We start from the raw sequence: 19,823 nt of genomic DNA, 5'->3' as shown, positions 1-19,823 counted from the left end.
TTAGTATACCCAGCAATTAACGCAATGCCTGGCACATAGTAGTGCTTTACATACATATGCATACTTGCATATGTATGCACACACACACACACACACACACACATGCATTTTTCTTTGTTAAGAGAGGAGGGGAGAGGAGAGGAGAGGAGAAAGATGTATTCCTGTGATTTCATTTTCACTGGTATAGGAATGTAGGGAATTCCTGCTGTGGAACTTTCTTCTACTAGTATGGAATAACAACTCATCTATAACTTAGATTCTCAAATAATTTGAAATTTCCTAGGATCACTGAGAAGTTAAGTGAATTGGTATGATCACACAGAAAAAAGATCTGTATTTTCATCTTCATGTTACCAAGGCTGTCTATTTATTATGTCACATTTCCTCTTTAAAAATTATATACACATATACATATATGCACAAACAAAACATATATAGATATATATATACATATATACATATATATAGTTAGGGAATATATAGATATATGTATATGTATATATATATATACTACCATATTGTCAGAGGAACCATATAGACATAGTTATAGATATATAAGTGTGTATGTGTGTGTGCGTATACACACACACACACACACACACATATATATATATATATCTTATTGCAATAGAGAAGAGAGAGAGAGAGAGAAAGGGGGGGAGAGGGGAGAGAGTGTTATAAAATAGTATTTACATGTAGAGGAAAGGATCATTTCTGATGGGGGACACATTCCAAGAAAGGCAGGCAGCATTGGAGAATGGGTAGAATGTCAATAGCAGAAAACCACAAAGGCAGTGAACAAGATAGATGCTTCCTGGATCCACAGACAAATCCAACTTTATTTATGGGAACTGGCAACAGGAAAAATCAGCTCACAAAGGAAAAAAAAAAGGAGAAAGAAAACAAAATGCAAGTAAACAGCAACAAAAAGAGTGAAAATTATATGTGCAGTTCCCACAGTCCTCTCTCTGGGTGCAGATGGCTCTCTCCATCACAAGACCATTGGAACTGGCCTGAATCATCTCATTACGGAAAAGAGCCACATCCATCAGAATTGTTCATTGTATAATCTCGCTGTTTCTATGTATAGTGATCTCCTGGTTCTGCTCATTTCACTCAGCATCAGTTCATGTAAATCTCTCCAGGCCTTTCTGAAATCATCCTCCTTATCATTTTTATAAAACAATAATATGCCATTGCATTCATATATCATGACTTATTCAGCCATTTTCCAACATATTGGCATCCACTAAATTTCCAATTTCTTACCACTACAAAAAGGACTGCCACAAACATTTTTTGCACATGTGGGTTCCTTTCTCTCCTTTATGATCTCTTTGGGATATAAGAAACACTGCTGAATCAACTTTTGATAGCCCTTTGGACATAGTTCCAAATTGCTTTTCAGAATGGTTGAATTAGTTTATAACTCCACCAACAATGTATCAGTGTCTCAGCTTTCCTACTTCCCCCTCCAACATTTGTCATTATCTTTTCCTGTTATCTTAGCCAATCTGAGAAATATGTAGTGATACCTCAGAGTTGTCTTAATTTGCATGATCAATAATGATTTAGAGCACCTTTTCATATGACTAGAAATGACTTCAATTTAAGAATACATTTCAAATGAAGCTTAGAGAGATGCAGAATTCTTGGCTCAGTAAGAAGGCAAATGAAATTCAGTTTTATATTAATAGTAACAATCCAAAGCACTTTTATGATGCCCAGAAAGCCATTTATGGATCAAAGAGCTATGGTGCATCTCAGCTATTCAATGCTGATGGAGCCACATTGATTAGTGATAAGGACATGAAACTAGAGAGATGGGCTGAACACTTCCATAGTGTTCTTAACAGACCATCATCAATCAATGCAGAAGTTGACCATTTACCTCAATTTGAAGTCCCCTAGCTGAAGTTCCAACTGAAGAGATTTCAAATATCATTTGGCTCCTTTCATGTGGCAAAACACCTGCTGCTAATTCTATTCCAGCTGAGATTTACAAGGTGGAGGGTTCGTTGCTCAAAATTTTCCAGGTTATATGGCAAGAGGAGGTTATTTCCCAGGAATTCTAGGAGGCCCCCACTCTCTATCTCTCTAAAGGTAAAGAGGCAAGTACAGAGGAGTGTCTCTCCTAGTTATTGCTCGCCTTACTTAGTCTTACTTAATAGACTGATCCTTCTCTTGGAACATGGCCATCTACCTGAGATCCAATGTTGCTTCAGAAAGCGCTGAAGAATGGTTGACAAAGTGTTTGCTGCCCAACAACTCCAGGAGAAATGCTGGGAGCAGAAAAGAAGTCTGTAAACAATGTTATTCTGATCAACGCCTTTGATGCTGCCAGTCAAATTTTGCCAGGAAAAGTTCATTGGTACTGTATGTCAATGCTTGAAAGGTTATAGATAATAATAGACAATGCTTTAAAGCTTTCCCAGTCACCAGGGGAGCGAAACAAGGCTGTGTACTTGTTCCCATGCTTTTTTAACATTATGTTTTGAGCTGTGTTGTCAAATGCCTCCAGTGAGGATGAACACAGCATCAAAGTCAGCTCCCACGCTAATGGTAAAATTTTCAACTTGAAAAGGCTACGAGCCAAAACTAAAGTTGAGGGAGTATTGGTGCATGATTTTTTTTTTTTTTGTTTGCAGATAATTGTGCACTTGCTGCAATCTCTGAAGCTGAGATGCACCATGGTATGGATTGATTTTCTGCTGTTTGTGCTCATTTTGGCCCATCAATTAATATCAAGAAAACATAGGTGCTACATTAGCCAGTGCCACACTATATATAGAAGCATTGTTTATAGCAAATGAAGAAGTTTTAAATGGTGTGGATAAGTTCACTTACCTTAGCAATATTTTTTGTGGGGATTACAAATTAATTATGAGTTTGACACATGCTCTTTGAGAATGAAGAACAACCATCATATATGTGTATATATATCCACATATATAGATATGTGTATTTACGTACATTCATGTATGAAGGCCTTTTCCCTAATAGAATGTAAGTTCCCTGAAGGCAGAGACATTCTCATTCTTAACAATTTCTATATATAAGGGCTCCAAAGCATGTATCATGGATAGACAACTGACTTCAGAGAGGAAAATTTGGGTTTAAGTCTTGCCTCTGGCACATACTGACTATGAGATGGATCATAGACAAAGTCATTTAAATGTGTAAGTCTTCTGGGAATTCTAAGACCACAACTTGAGGACCTACATCAGTAAAGAGTGACTCTATCTGGTAGCTCCCTATATGAATGAAATTATAAGTACAATCCATAGACCCTACCTCTGAGTACAGTGCCAGGTATATAGTACTGTTTAATAAAATGGTTATGGATTAAATTATGGATAGTGATGGGGATCATTGGGAAAATCACTCTTATAAAAAGCACCAAATTATAAAGTTATTGTTGCTGTTCAGCCATGTGAGATTCTTTATGACCTCATTTGGGACTTCCTTGGCAGAGACACTGGAGTGATCTGCCATTTTCATCTCCAGCTTATCTCCTGATACACTGCAATGTTTACAAAGCAATAGGTTGGGTGGGGAAGGAAAAGAGGGGAGATGTGTGTGCTGGTAAATATTTAACAGTTGTGCTCCAGAAAAAAAAAAAAATCAAACATCCCAACATGTATGCACACACAGTTTTAAGTAATCTATATTATTAACATTTTCTTAAATCTAGACAATGGGGGAAAAAGATAAATCAAGGCCTGATGTGTGCTAATTACATTCAGCTATCAAAAGCTGGTTAGAGCTGGTTCCAGTACTCCTAAGGGTATGATACACTCTAAAAAGTACTGTGGTAGGAGCCAGGAACCTTAGGTTCTAACCTAGGGGGCTTTAATCTTTTCCATATCATGGATCATTTTGCCAATCTGATGAAGCTTATGGATAACTTCTTAAAAAATGATTTTAAATGCATAAAATAAAGTAGATAAGGTTACAAAGGAAATTATATTTTAGAATAATGCAACTATCAAAAAAAAAATCTTTTAAAAACAAGTTCATGAGCTCCAGGGTAAAAACTTCTTCTTCTCTCTCTCTCTCTCTCTCTCTCTCTCTCTCTCTCTCTCTCTCTCTCTCTCTCTCTCTCTCTCTCTCTCTCTCTTTTTAATTATAGCTTTTTATGTATAAGATATGTGCATGAGTAATTTTTCAGCATTGACAGTTGTAAAACTTTTTGTTCCAATTTTTCCCCTCCTTTCTCCCATCCCCTCCCCCAGATGGCAGGTAGACCAATACATATGTTAAATACAATATATATATATATACACACAGACACACACATATATGTACACATACATACATACATATATACACACATATATACATATACACACATGTATATGTATATATACATGTCCTTACAAAGAACTTCTTTTCTAAACCAAGCTATTCCATGACTCAAAGAACACATGGAAATAGCAGTGACCAGTATTTCTAAATCCCTTGTTCTATGGATATATTGTATAAATCAGTTCCATCAAATCTTAGCTTGGTTCAATTCTACCATTGTGCACAGATAGCTCTTTCATCAACTCCGTAGCCTATTGAAATATTTCCAGGATGAGGAATTACTGGAGAGAACCCCAGCCATTTGGGCACCTAAGTGAATAGACAGCTGGACTTGGAGTTCTGAAGATCTGAATTCAGATTCAATTTCAGACTTTTAAATTGCTGTGGGACACTAGGCAAATCACTCTGTTTGATTCCAATTTCCTCAGCTGTAAAAAGGAAATAATAACATTTACCTCATTGGGTTGTTGTGAGGATCAAATGAGATAATAATTGTGAAGCACTTAACACAGGACCAGGCAAATAGTAAGAACTATATGATTTATTATTATGAACTTGGCACAATGTCTGACACAAAAGAAGCCTTAGATAAATGCTTTTTCTTTCCTTTCCTTTCCCCATATAGATGGACAAATCCCATTAAACCAGTCAGAAGGAAAACAAGATCATGTAGAATAAGGAATAAGTCTGTGGAATTTTTGGCTGCTATCAGAGATAACAATCCGTTCTTTTAGCATCTACTTAACACAGTCAGCCAAAATCCAGCCTATTGAGAAGCAAAAAGGGGTGCTAGGAAAAATCTGCACAAGAGGCCAAGAAGATTGTCTTCTATTCTGCTCAGTCTGGTTTTTAGGGACTTAAAAATGGTACATAAAGTTTGGATTATATCCAAGAAAGCAAGACTAGTCAGTATAGGCAAGTGAGTAGCTCACCGGTAAATGCCCAAGGAGTGGCGTAATACTGTCAGATACGTAGATAATGTTTCCATCTGTTGTCACTGCAATAATGAAGCCATCTAATGCCTGCAGAAAACAAAAGAAGAGAAAATGCTTTAGCATATGCTGTTGAGGATGACAAGGACAGAGAACTCTAGTCTACTTAATTGATTAAGTTTTTGTTTTCAACTTCCCCAGAACACTTCCATAAATATGATCACAGCCCTTCTTTCTGACATTGGAGTGACTTTTTTAAATGGGAGGAATAGCTTTCAAAAGCAAAATGAAAGTTTAATGAAAGAAATTTTTAGATTACAGAAATTAAGCAATTAATTTTTTTTAAAAAAAGCATAGTAGTAAACCATTTAAAAAACAGTCATTACCATTATAAAAATGTAAATGTCTTGATTCTGTTCCATGCATGCATATAATTCAATAGTATAATTTGACTGAATAAAGTAAAATTTAATATCTTTTTATGAAGACCTACTTTGTGCTATGTGTTCATGTCAGGTCTAATAGCTTCATTGTTGTTTGTCCTTCATTCTTGAAGAGGACCATGATATCATGGAAAAGATGCAGTAACATGCAAATGAATTGGATTTAAGTGAGGGAGGGCTCTACAAGGTCACCTATCTCACTTTCCCCTCCAGAGCCATTTGGGTCCAGTGGCCAGATATAGATCAGGACGACTGAAGATGGCCCTGGATGAAATGGGAGACTTAGGTCTTTTTAAGCTAAAATCTTCAAAGGACTCAGTTTGCAAGGTATAGTTAAACCTCCTTTTCTTACTGGAGAAAATGTCATGAAAGAATTTGGCACTAAGGAACAGTCAAATTATTGAAAAATCAATGATGGCCAAATATAAGTATTTAATGTTAATCTAGAGTAAATGATTTTTTCAAAGACATCCGGCTATTCCTTCAACTTCTAATAGTACAATAAAATTGAGTTCCTTTCTATATACCAATGTCTCAGAATGTCTAAACTATAAAAGCAGTATTGTTCCCCAAACAATATTTTTCATTAAGACATGAATGTTTAACTTTCATTTTTCCTTTATGAAATTAAAAATCCCACATATTTATTACATTTTTTTAAGACATTCAGAAGTTGAGTTCTCTAAATAGGACCAAAACAACTTTGGCTAGATGGTGTATTTATATTGGGCAACTAGGGAGTTGTTTGAAGGGAGAGATTGTTTTATTTTTGTCTTTGTATTCCGGTACCTGGCATTTACTAGGTACCTAATAATAATAACAACTACTAACACTTACATAACAGGTACTATGTTATAGTAAGTGTTACAGTAGTAAGAACCTAACATCTCCCCCTTTCTTTTGATTTAGAACATAGGGTGGTCATGACCTTGAAACATAAATCCATCAATATGAGAGGCATTACACATAATTACATAGATTACATAAACACATAGTCACATAGTAACATAATACATGCTAGAAGTATGTAACAAATAACATGATCAAATAGTCATAAATTGAGAATTTATAAATGTCCATAAGTCTATTGTCCATTAGTCTCATCTTGTCTTAGGAAATCCAATGATTCCTGCTGGTTTTAAAGTTCTTTAACAGTCTTCTTATTAAGTGTTATAGTAGTATGTAGCTACTATAAAACTTTGCTAAAAGCTTTAAAATTATTATCTCATTTGATCCTCACAGCAACCTCGGGAGATAAGTATAATTATCTGCCCATTTTACAGGTAAGGAAAGTGAGGCAAACATGGTGAAGTGGCTGCTCAGTGTCACATAGCTAAGGGAATATTTGAACCTGTATTTGGATTCAGGTCTTTCTGGCTTCAGATCTGACACTACATCCATTGCGCCATTTCATTTGCGAATTACTTCTAGATTCAAGTGTAAGAGAGATTTTTAATAAATGAAAGCAACTCACTAGAAAATATATCTGAGAGAACAATTGTTCAAATGAAGATTATTTTTGGAATAAATTTATCGTTAAAAAATAACTATTCTGAAATATCTTCTTAAAATTTGGAGTCTGTTTATCTGTGCTTTTGCGAGGGAGGAAATCAAATTTGTTTTTAGAATCCCAGGAAGACAAGTTATTGAAAAAATATGTGTAGATTTTCAATTAATATATCCCAATATTACTCTTTAAAAGTAAATTATGTTCCTCAGGAATGGTCCTAACTTCTTCAAGTCACAGGGGTGCCCTGAAGCAGTTAATAGCACTCCAGTAAGTAAAGAGAAAGAGTTAATACCCAAATCAAAAATATGTACTTAATTGGCAAGTGCATATTTTCATCTAAGGAGATTCTGGCTGATCAGAAAATTTTCAAAAAACCTTTTTAACATTTATTTTTTTAAAAACGTAAGTTCCAAATTCTCTTTCCTGTAAGCTCCTCCCATACCCAATGTGAATTCATATTTCCCTATCAGCCATGTTTGCAAAAATAAAAATGGCAAAAAAAAAAAAAAAAAAACTAAAGTGAAAGAATACTGCAATATGCATTCAGAATCCATCAATTCTTTCTCTGAAAATCGAGAGTATTTTTTATCAGCTCAACAGAAAATTAATACCAAGCTTATATGACTGATTTTCTTTAAATCCTCACATTATTTGACTAAAGGGTGAGACTTCTGAGGGATAAGTCAAGGTTGTCTGTGTATTGATGAAATCACATTTCTTATAATACTTAATCCTTTCATATAGATATCTATTGTTACTAAAGAGGTATGTCCTGGTAACAAGGCTATGACCCTGCTCATTTTTCAGCTCATATTCTGATATTGGCTTTAAAGGGCATTTTTCAGCACCTTTAGTAAGCAACTATACTCCTGCTGATGTCAGTGAAAACCTTACTCAGGTCAGTCTGGGGGAAGAGAGGAGAAAAGGGGATGCTTTTTCATCTGCTAGGACAGTGTGTCCACATTCCCCTTGAATTCTTTATTTCAGAGCAAGTGGGTGTTAATAGGCTGGAGATATTTATAAAATGGAAAGAAACTTCTAGCAGTTCAATAGCAATTTCTAGCAAACTTTCACCAACAGCCCTGAGTTATTTTCCTCAGAATGCCTGATTTAGTTTTAAAAGCTCCATCAGCATAATTTAAAAGTAATTTAATAGAATATAATTGCCAAGTGATTGTACCCTTATTATTGTAAAGATGACTTTGATCAGCACTGTAAAATTGGTTACAGTAGAAATACTAATGGCTTGAAATCTTACTTCTACCATACAATACAGATAAAGGGAAACTACTACCTCTTTTTTTTCTTCCATCCCATACTCAGAGAGGATGAACATTCCCTAAGTGTTCCCCAAACAAATTCTGGCCTAAAACAGCCAGAATTTATATCTCTCCTGTTTAAAATTCAGAGCCTCATGCACTCTTTCATTTACAGTAAACAGGAAGCCTGACCTACTTTGTTCTGCCTTCGATTCTTCTAAAATGTTCTGGGATTCTTATTCTCCAGGTTCACCTTGCTGGAAGAAGCAGCTTTCCCTCTTGCTTGTTCTCAGAATGAAGTTGTTTACATTTTTCTAAGCCTTAGGGATTTTAGAGACCTTCAGATGATTTATCTAAAACTCCATTTATGGACCTTAGTGAAGGGAAGGAGGAAAGATGTCTACTTTAAGAGGTATATTGCACATTTTTTTGGTAGATGGTCAGTGGGTTTCTAAAGATAGGGTTCATGCTTCCCCCGCCTCTAATTTTTGCTTGGAATGACTTCTTGGCATAGGAAACTCTGGATGGGAAAACTCTCTACCAATGTAGATCTGTAATTTTTTTTGTTGTTTTGTTTTTGTTTGTTTGTTTGTTTGTATCTTGAAGTTGCCTCGGGGTGTTTGAAGTTAAATAGTTTACCAACAGTTACAGCTTGGGGCAGCTAGATGGTGCAGTGGATATAACCTGGAGTGAGGAAGACCTGAGTGCAAATTTAACCTCTGACATACCCGTTGTGTGACTCTGGAGAAGTCATTTCACCATTTTGGCTTCAGCTTTCTCATCAGTAAAATGAGCTGAGACGGAAATGGTAAGCTATTCCAGTATCTTTCTCAAGAAACGTCAAATACGATTGACAACAAAGGGGTTATATTTTGGGTCAGAGGAGTTGAACCAATGTTGCCTCCTGCCTCTAAGGGCCAATCTCTCCCCCTTTCCCCTTCTAAGACACACTGTCTTTAATGTTCCTATCTTATCACCTCTAGTACATCATACTCTCTAGAGTGCATTGGCAGAACATAAAGCAATAGGCAAAGGCGAAAAGCACTTCTTGTTTACGTCTAAGTGACAGACACCTCAAATGAGGCACATTGAGGGCTTTCATGGATGGGAGACTCAATAAAGCTAGAAACTCTGTGCCAGAAATGTTGGTTTGTGGCATTCTCAGGTCACAACAAATTAAATTCGGAACAAATTGGTCTGAATAAACAGAGTAGACTGTTTTTCATTTCAAATTCAGTCATCCCATGCAGACACAGTCTAAGCGTATCCTTCCTTGATACAATGGGTAGATTGTTCATATTGTAGGGTGAGCAGGAAATTGTGCAAAAATTTTTTTCAATACACGACTAATATGTGATATCTACACCTATCTGCAATCACCTTACTCTAGTTATCCATTCTACCTTTAAATTTCAGTCCTAGGCTTCAGCTGAAACCATTTCCAAGTAATGCTATCTAATTTTGACTATGCAAACTCATGTTTCTTTAGATGGTTTAAATGCCTCTGAAATTTATTGAATAAATGAGACTATGCTTTCAGTTCGTAAATAAGGCCTGTAGCTATAGTTCTGTTTTAGTTATATTTACATAAGAATGAAAATAGAAAGTTATTTATGTAAAGCAGTATAATGATATATCTACCCAAGCATTTTATTTTACAAACAGCTCTATATTTAACTTGTTTAAAATGCATCATGGAGAAGTGAGTTTTGTAGGTCCTTTACACACATTTTATATGTAGATTTAAGTATTTTTTTATACAGATGCTCATTAATACTTGTATATTCCATAATATTTGGACATAGTCATTATGGCATTTAATTATTCAAATACTTTAATTTTTTTCTGTATATCTAATTTATGCAAAGTGAGAGTTATATCAGTACTATGTATATATGCATGTGTGTGAAAAGAGATGAACAGATATGCCCAAAGAAGAAATTCTCCAAATAGTTTGCTAGTTATCCTTGAGAAAAAGTTTCTATTTTATCTTCTTTATGTTAAACTTATCCAACCTAATTCTTCTCATTTTGCATAGCATAAAAAATACACAGAAGGATGCTTCTCTTGCCATCTACACTATGGGCAAAGAGATTGACTTTCCCATTTCTTAGTAAATAGGGAAAAAACTTTGCCTAATGTCTTAACTTCAGCCCTACCTATCTCCAATCAGCAATCAGAAAAATCTGGATGTTTTTTGCAGAAACTCTAAATCACCAAAGCAATGTGGTTTAGTGATTAGAACATAGACCTAAGTTCAAGTTTCATGGTACTTAACCCTGATCTTGTACAAGTCACTTAATCCCTGAGACTGGATTTCCTCATCTATAAAATGGGAATGTTAATAACAAAGTATTTTATATGTCTCAGAAGATCTTTTTTTGGGTAAGTGCTTTGTCAGATTTGAAGTACTTTATGAATGTGAGTTATTTTCACTAGACTATGAATATTTTCAGAAAATAATTCTCTACCCCCATATCAGTTTGAATCATTGACTTGGGAGGAAGAAACTAGCCATTGGGAACCCACCATTTATCAAGATATGTGTATGTATGTGTATATGTGTATATATATACATATACACATATGTACATACATGTGTATACATGTGCAATCCATAAACAGTATTAGATGTATACATGATTTCCTTAAGATAGTTCTAAAATCTTCATGATTAATTTCTAATCATAAAATTTGGATTACCACTACTGATCAGAGAAATGCAAATTAAGACAACTCTGAGATATCACTACACACCTGTCAGATTGGCTAAGATGACAGGAACAAATAATGATGAATGTTGGAGGGGCTGTGGGAAAACTGGGACACCGATTCATTGTTGGTGGAGTTGTGAAAGAATCCAGCCATTCTGGAGAGCAATCTGGAATTATGCCCAAAAAATTATCAAAATGTGCATACCCTTTGATCTAGCAGTGTTACTACTGGGCTTATATCCCAAGGAAATACTAAAGAAGGCAAAGGGACCTGTATGTGCCAAAATGTTTGTGGCAGCTCTTTTTGTTGTAGCTAGAAACTGGAAGTTGAATGGATGTCCATCAATTGGAGAATGGTTGGGTAAATTGTGGTATATGAATGTTTATGGAATATTATTGTTCTGTAAGAAATGACCAGCAGGAGGAATACAGAGAGGCTTGGAGAGACTTAAATCAACTGTTGCTGAGTGAAATGAGCAGAACCAGAGGATCACTATACACTTCAACAACAATACTGTATGAGGATGTATTATGATGGAAGTGGAAATCTTCAACATAAAGAACATCCAACTCACTTCCAGCAGATCAATGATGGATAGAAACAACTACACCCAGAGAAGGAACACTGGGAAGTGAATATAAAATATTAGCACTACTGTCTATCTATCCAGGTTACTTATACCTTCAGAATCTAATACTTAACGTGCAACAAGAAAATTGGATTTACACACATATATTGTATCTAGGTTATACTGTAACACATGTAAAATGTATGGGATTGCCTATCATTTAGGGGAGAGTGTGGAGGGAGGGAGGGGAAAATTTGGAAAAATGAATACAAGGGATAATGTTATAAAAAAAATTACTCGTGTATATATACTGTCAAAAAATTATAATTATAAAATTAATTTAAAAAATAAAAATTGGATTACAATTTTATGACAAAAAAAATCAATAAAATTGTAAATAATAATTAACATTTATATAGCTCTTTAAATTTTTCTTAATGCTTTACATCCATTATCTCCTGTGAACCCTACAATAGTTTTCTGAGATAGGGGCTATTAGGTATTCTTGTCTTCATTTTACAGATTAAACTGAAGCTCCAAGGGGTTAAAGAACTTGTTCAGGCCAATCTCAGGCCTCAATGCCACATAGTTTTTCAAAAAACACTCAGGATCAAAAACTCAGAGATGGAAAGGACCAGAGAGAATATCTAGTCTAAATCCCTCATTTTCTTGATGAAGAAGCTCAGGTCCATAGAGGAAAAATGATTTGCCTTGGCTTATAAAGGCATTTAGAACTCTGTGGCCATTTGAATTCATTCCCCTTAACTCAAAACCCAGCCCTTTCTCCATTCCATCTCACTGCTTCTTTAAAAGTAGTTTTAATTCATGGAAATTTTCACAAAAACAGAATTTGAAAGTCCATCTTTCTTTTCAAAATGTATTCCTCTTAAGTACATAATTTTATAAAATGAGACTTGCATTCAGGGAAAAGGAAAATCTATGTCAAATGAAAGCAAAGCATGTATGTAATTTTTCCCTTCTTGTATATTTACCTTTTGGCTAGCAAATCATCACATCTCTAGCGTAGAGTGAGAAAGCCAGGCATTTCCCTCCAGCAACAGCATATTCTGATTTACTACTAAACATAGCTTTGGATCTTACCATACAGATTTGCTTCATTACACCACCAAGTACTGTAGCCACAGCACGAATAGGAGCAAATAATCACTCAACAGGATTTTTCTCTCAAAGCCTTCTCTTGAAGGATTGTGGACAAAATTATTATTTGGGCCAACAAGTCACATCCAGAGTCAGTAGGACAAGTTTTCTTTTGAAACCCTTAAAACTCATTTTGAAATGCATTTTTACCTCTAACATCAGCTGGGTGAATTCTTCATTACTGAGAAATGAAGGCTTCCAGTCTTGCTGAATGTCACAGAGTTCAGTTTGCGCTGAAACTTCTAAAGAAATATAAAAGTGTTGTTATTTTTCATTAGTGTATGTAAAAAGTTCAGTCAACAAATAGGGCACAAACTATTGCTATGTGATTTGAGATGACTGTAAGTTATTTGAGAAGATCACATATGTCCTAGAAGATGGTATATTTCTATATTAGAAATGAAAATAGAAATAATCCAATTGTCTTATTTAGAATGTACAGGGGTTCAAAAGATGGGGATCCCAGAAGCCATTTAAAATTATTATAATTGTATCTTAATAGAAATAAGTTTCTATGTAATCCTATGTATTTTATTTCTTTAAAAACATCATTCTGCAAAGAGGTCCTTGGGGTTCATCAAACTGCCAAGATACAAGACACATATAAAGATAGGAGCCTCTGATCTAGAACTTGAAAGGCAGTTTTGAGGTGCCTAATGACATTCTGGGTAGTCTATCCATTTTTATGTAGTTAAATTATGACCCTTAGAAGTTCAAGTTATATTATTTCCTGAAGAGTCAACAGGAAGTAAAAACTTATTAAGGTGCAAGAAATATTCTTACACTGGAAAAGAGAAAAAAAAATGTTTTTGTTCAAAGTAGACAAAGCAACCAGTAGCCAAGCAGTTAACACTTGATGGGAAAAAAAAGAAGACTCAAATGTTTTGCATATACATATGGATTTGTAAACTTCCACTTGTATATCCTATCAAGCATTGTGCTCCTCAGATTTTCTGGTCTCTTCTTTAAGAACTGAGTAAATTACAATTAATATAAAAGAAAAAGAGTTTCCTTCCTTATTTTTAAAGCACTACATAAGAGTGACAGTCTTTGATGATTATAGCAGGGAAAGGAAATCAGAGAAGTAAACTATGCAAAAATGATCAATGAAAAACCTATATTGAATATCCATCATGTACAGAACATTGTACAACAGTTAGGATTAATTTGTACTTGAGATGAACAAGGCAGATGAACAGTAAAAAAAAAACAAAACAAAACAAAAAAACCCTTTGTATTTGTGACTTTTATAGGGAAATAATTCTAGTACTGTCAGTAAGATGATTAGAAATAGGGAAAAACTTTCCATTTCTTTGACCTGTATCCATATCTTACAATTTTTCCAACTTTTGAAAAATTTATACTTAAGATAGCTTATTATCCAAGATAGGTTACTGATTTTTGTTGAAATATCTTTTTTTTTTTTTTTTTGAATGAAGAAGCTCTCAGCTTGTGGCCAACCCCTCTCTCCAAACCCCCCCCCCCCCATAAAAAAATCTCCCAACAATTTACATGTGACTTTTCTGATAAATCTGTGTATTACATTTATCATGGCAGAAGATATTCTCTAGTTGGAAGATTGAACTCATATGACCCAAATTTCTTTTAGAAGACAAGTCATATTTCTCAGTAGAGGAGAAAAAGAAAATATAAGTTTCCTCCACAAATTAATAACATTTAAATCATTTGGTATGACCAGTTGAGTTTCTAATGTAGTATAGTAATACTGATAGTTGCCATTTCACTCAGTAGATATTTCAACATCCTTTAATAATTAGATTCTTTGGAGCCTGGGGCCCAATTAATACATAACTTTTTAAAAAGGTTAGATAAGCTATCTCTAGGAGAGTAAAAAAAAAAAATAACGGTATATTATACTGAGCAATGTTATGATTATAACAGGATACTAATTATTTCATCTGATTTCCTGAAACATGCTATTTCCATAAATAACCTGAAATGGCCTTTTGAGAATGTCCAGTTGGGCTTACATGGAGCCCACTGTGTCCCTTCCCATGTCAGTAGGGATACCTTGGAAAGACTGGGTCTTTAAAAGTGGCCTTAGACCGTCTCTCTCTTGTTCCCCCATTTTGGGGAATTTCATTCCTCTTGTAAACTCTGACATGAAGTGGGGTGAAGCAGAAATCTCCACCAATAGGAAGAGAGTCACATACCAATGGTTTTGGGATTACAGGTGTAAAAAGAAGGGGGAAAGGTTCAGAGCTTTCAAATAAAACGCCTATGAGAAATTTCTATTTGAAGGCATGTAAATCAACAATCTGATGTGGACTTTAAGCTTAGTTTCTTTCCTTATCAGGAAGAAGCCCATCTGGTTATTATCAGGCATGACCAAGTACCAGACTATAGTGTTTATAAAGAATGATTTGTAAGATGGAACTATCAACCTACATTGTCTATCCCTCAAACCATTGGGCATCTTTAACCAATCTTTGAGATATTGATTAGCATATTTTTAGATAGGTATGTCATGTATGTCATTTAGATAGTATGACTTGGTATGTCAGGTGCATTCTATCTGGCTCCCCCTTGATCTCTCCATCTGAGCTACCAAATTATTCCTGTTATTATTCCCTCCTTCCCTGAGAAACCCCCAAGGTTGTATTTCCCTTATAAAAAATCTGCTTGTGATAAAGATCTTTGCTAAGTCCTTTTCAGGGACTAAGCTTATTATAAGGCTCTCTCTCTCTCTCTCTCTCTCTCTCTCTCTCTCTCTCTCTCTCTCTCTCTCTCTCTCTCTCTCTCTCTCTCTCTCTCTCTCTCCTTTAAAGGCATCTTTCTCCTTCCTATAGCTAATGGGTTAGCCTGCCAAATTTTTCTATGGATTTAGGCTGCCAGTCAATGGCATACCCAGGTATATTCCTTTAATGGATTCTTCCAAACTCTTTTCCTTGGTAACCCTATTGCTCTCCCAACTCTATTTCATATTTGCCACTCCTGATGCCTATTTTGTCTCTTCATTCTATCTGTAACCTCTTCTTCTAAATTAACCTAATTTTTGGCAAAGAGAATGATCATTGTGAATTTGTTACATGCTATTTCTAACTAGGAACTGCTACTTGACCTCATCAAATCAACATAAGAAGTTTGATCAGTATAATATTTCTAGTTGCATCCCAGAGAAGTATAGTTCCTGAATCACAATATTTCACAATATTTCAGTGTAATCAGAAAATAGGGCAAAAACCTAAGAATATGTAGCAGGAGGTGTAAATGTTACCCTAAACTGAAATAAGTCCCCTTTTTCACAGTTCTTTATTTCTACTTCTATTGACTAAAGCAGAAATACTCCAGGGATATGTGGATTGGGATTTCAGTGTTTGGGGAAATTAAATTAAATTAAATCAGTCAGTACTGAACCACACAAAAGGGAGATAAACAACTGGGAAATATGGCCCAGTGGAATGTAACATTTCCATTGAAAGAGATAAGGACACCCAATTGTGCTTCCCTTATTTGCATTTAATTCAGGGCTTTAGGCTCATACAATCAGTGGTATTGACTCAAAACAGTTTTAATTTCTCTGCAAATGAAAGGGGCCAAATTCTTGTTTTGATCTGCCCCATACTTCCAACCCACCCATCCATAAGCAGGGAATAACCAGTGTTCAGGGTAGCTTTAGAAGAGGAAGCAAAGAACTGACCAAAGTACTGAAAAGGGTTATTATAATGGGCGGAACCCCAGTTACTAATCCTTGCAATCTAACTTTCTAATAGCCAAAAGGCAGAAGATAAATGAAAGAATACACCAATGAATACTCATTTCACTAGCCACATCTAAACAGATTATTTTCTCTGGGTAATGGCTTGGGGAAAATTTAGCTTTTGCCTGGAATCATTGGCCTAAATGAAGGAATCTTGAAGCAAGTGTTGGAGATTGGGAGAGGGGATTATTGTATACAGTTTTGAGAGTCAGGCACAATTCTCATTTTTTATTTAATGATATACAAACTTGCTGCTAATTGAGATCAGATTTTCTGATTCATTTTGAGAAATAATGTAACAAGCAATGGGAATTGGGATTACACACACACACACACACACACACACACACACACACACACACACACACACATATATATTAATATTCCCCAATTAGAGTGTGAGCTCGAGTGAGAGTAGCTTTTGTTTTGCTTTTTTAAGTATCCCTAGAATTTAATGCAGTGCCTAGTACAAAGCAGGTGGTTAATAAATGGTGGCTAATCCCTGGAATAGATGCAAAGGAATTGATAAGTAGAGTTTCCCTCTTGAAGAGAAATGAGGATGTCATAGCTAATATTGTTTGTTAGAGATTCTTATGGATTGGTTTATTAATATAAATTCCTTCTGGCTTCGTTCTGTGATTCTATGATTCCCCAAGAGAACAGTAGTTCTAACAATATGTCAAACTTCCTGAGTTCAGGCTCTGTTTTTCAATGATACTGACCTAGTTTGAGTAATTTGAGCAAAAAGTTTTTTTTTTTTTTAAACCAAATTACCTATCACATGTTCACTTTTATTTGGAAATCTTATTTTTTAGAAAATGTGCTTATTTAGGAAATATTCTGGTTCCAACAACTGGGGTTTTTTAACCAGTATTGCTCTACTTTTATTCCAATCTCACTTGAGTTGTTCTTCATTGACATTTTTAACTGAAGATATTAACATTCTTCTTTCCTCTCCCTTGGGCAGCTTTGAAAAAGAGGGTGTATTATTACTGTCACATTTTTAATAGGTATATATAATTATCAAAGAAATTGCAAAAGAATAATAAGCACAATGAAACTTTCAGATGTCCCAATCATGCCCTCTTTCATGAAATCATCTTGTCTGTGGCAAAATTTCAGTGAAAGAGAAGCACTGCCGTAATGATAGAATAACTATAATTATTTCCTCAATACTTCTGACATTTGTGACTTTTCATTATGTTTGAAGTCATGTTTTTTTAAGAGGTTATGCTTCTCATTCTTATTAACATCCTTCCTACATTTTTTACTTTCTCCTATTTTTTTCCTTCTTAATCTGCAGGTGGGAGGGAGTAAAGGTATAGTTAGTGCTAGGAGAAAAATAGATTGGTAAAGGGCACAAGATAATAGGTTAACACAGGGTTTTAATAACCTCTTAAGAGCTTCATTTGACAGCAGCTTCAAGAGCCAAGGAAAAGTACAATATCTTTTCAAACCAGGACTAGATGCTGTTCAGAGGTCCAAGAGGGTGAGAACAATACAAGGTTATGCACACATCAATATGGAGGAGAGGGACAGAGAGGGGAAGAGAAGCTGGCATTTTCTTACCTGATAGAAAATCAATGCAACTGCCTCCCAAATTTCAAAGATAAAAAAAAAAAAATGTGCTGCAAATATACTTTTGATAAGGGTAATCCTCTCACAGTATTTATATTCTGTCTGGTCTGGATGGTTATTGCCATTCAGAGATCCTTACACTCCTTATTTAACAGGCTCTTGCTGTGAATGATTGGAATAATAAAGGCAATTTGGGAGGGCAGTGCCACCTTCTAACCTAGCTTAATAAGGGGCTATTAATGAGGGAGGAGTAACTTGGAATGAAGAAAAGCTGATTCCTATTTTATATACAAGCAGCTTCTCAAAAGGGTAAACCCAAAGAGTGAAGAAATCCAAGGAAGTATCTAAACATGAAGACACTGTAGAAAGGGCAGGAATTATAGAAATAGAGAATACAGTTACACTTTTTTTTTTTACCATTGTGTTTCTGTAAAAATCCAATGACTTTTTCAAGCACTGTAGTTTTATCCAGTTTTCGAGTGTTCCCTGGAAGCATGGAGCTAAGTTCTTTGATGAGAACATTGAACTGGTCACGACGCTTTTTCTCAGACTTGTTTCGTGAAGCTCTAAAAATATGAAAAACAGTGGTAACTAAAAGATTCTAGTTACAATAACATTTGTCATGACTGAAATCAAGGCATTATTTCCAATCACATTCTGGAATTACCTTGCTGCCATGGATTTGTTTAGCCTCATTTTTTTTTTTTTTTTTTTTTTTTCTGAGACTGGGGTTAAGTGACTTGCTCAGGGTCACACAGCTAGGAAGTGTTAAGTGTCTGAGACCAGATTTGAACTCGGGTCCTCTTGAATTCAAGGCTGGTGCTTGATCCACTGAGCCACCTAGCTGCCCCTGTTTAGCCTCATTTCATGGATGAACCCATACAGGACAATTTTCTTTTAAACTAATGACTTGTGTTATGTGTATGTGTTATGACTGGAATTCTATGCAGCTTCTGGCAATACCCTTGATGCCATACTTTCTGATTACCCAAAGTTCTAATTTCATAAAAACCTGGTTATTGGTAAGCCCCTAGGAAAAGGTGATGCTAGTGTTTATTTGTAACCATGAATATAAGCTATCCAGTTGGCAGTCACTTCCTTTAGCAGTGAGGGATAGTTAATTTCTCACAACTCTTTTCAAATCTCAGTTTTTCTAAATTTGATATTGAGCCACACAGGGGTCATGAGTAAATTCTGTCTCCCAATGTCCTAACATATGAGACTCAAGTCAATATATATTTCTTGAGTATCTACTACATATAAGGGCTCTAGGTTAGAGGCTATAGTAGATACAAAAGGAGCATGTGGTATATTAATGTTACTTTTGACTAATGGTTTATAATTTTCAGTTTTCAAATTATTTTCACACATATGATCACAAATATTTCACATAAATGTTCCCCAAATATGCTTTGATATATGTTTCACATATATGATTCATTTATACATATATACATATATGTGTGTGTATATATATATATATATATATATGTATATGTAAAGATCAATTGAGCCTTACAATTTTCATTTTACCAATGAAGAAATGATGCTTGGTTATTTTGATTTAAATGGCAGTTCTCTGGATTCCATGTTTATCATATTACACTGAAATGGTTCTTCCATTCAAAGAA

The 19,823-nt window shown here is 35.0% G+C and overlaps 1 protein-coding gene across 3 annotated transcripts in view; it reads right to left on the bottom strand.

The window, feature by feature from the left end:
- NPAS2 (neuronal PAS domain protein 2) overlaps positions 1-19,823 on the bottom strand; it is a 238,254-nt gene that overhangs the window by 64,164 nt on the left and 154,267 nt on the right. For all 3 annotated transcript variants that reach the window (XM_074300419.1, XM_074300416.1, XM_074300418.1), the window contains exons 3-5: positions 18,610-18,758; positions 13,044-13,135; positions 5,241-5,330 (exon numbers count right to left, since the gene is read on the bottom strand). In XM_074300419.1, the coding sequence (XP_074156520.1) occupies positions 5,241-5,330; positions 13,044-13,135; positions 18,610-18,758 (331 nt within the window). The remainder of the gene's footprint in view (positions 1-5,240; positions 5,331-13,043; positions 13,136-18,609; positions 18,759-19,823) is intronic.

The sequence above is a fragment of the Sminthopsis crassicaudata genome, chromosome 3 (assembly GCF_048593235.1).
Source record: "Sminthopsis crassicaudata isolate SCR6 chromosome 3, ASM4859323v1, whole genome shotgun sequence".
Classification (NCBI taxonomy): domain Eukaryota; kingdom Metazoa; phylum Chordata; class Mammalia; order Dasyuromorphia; family Dasyuridae; genus Sminthopsis; species Sminthopsis crassicaudata.
This window is presented reverse-complemented; position numbering and strand designations above follow the sequence as displayed.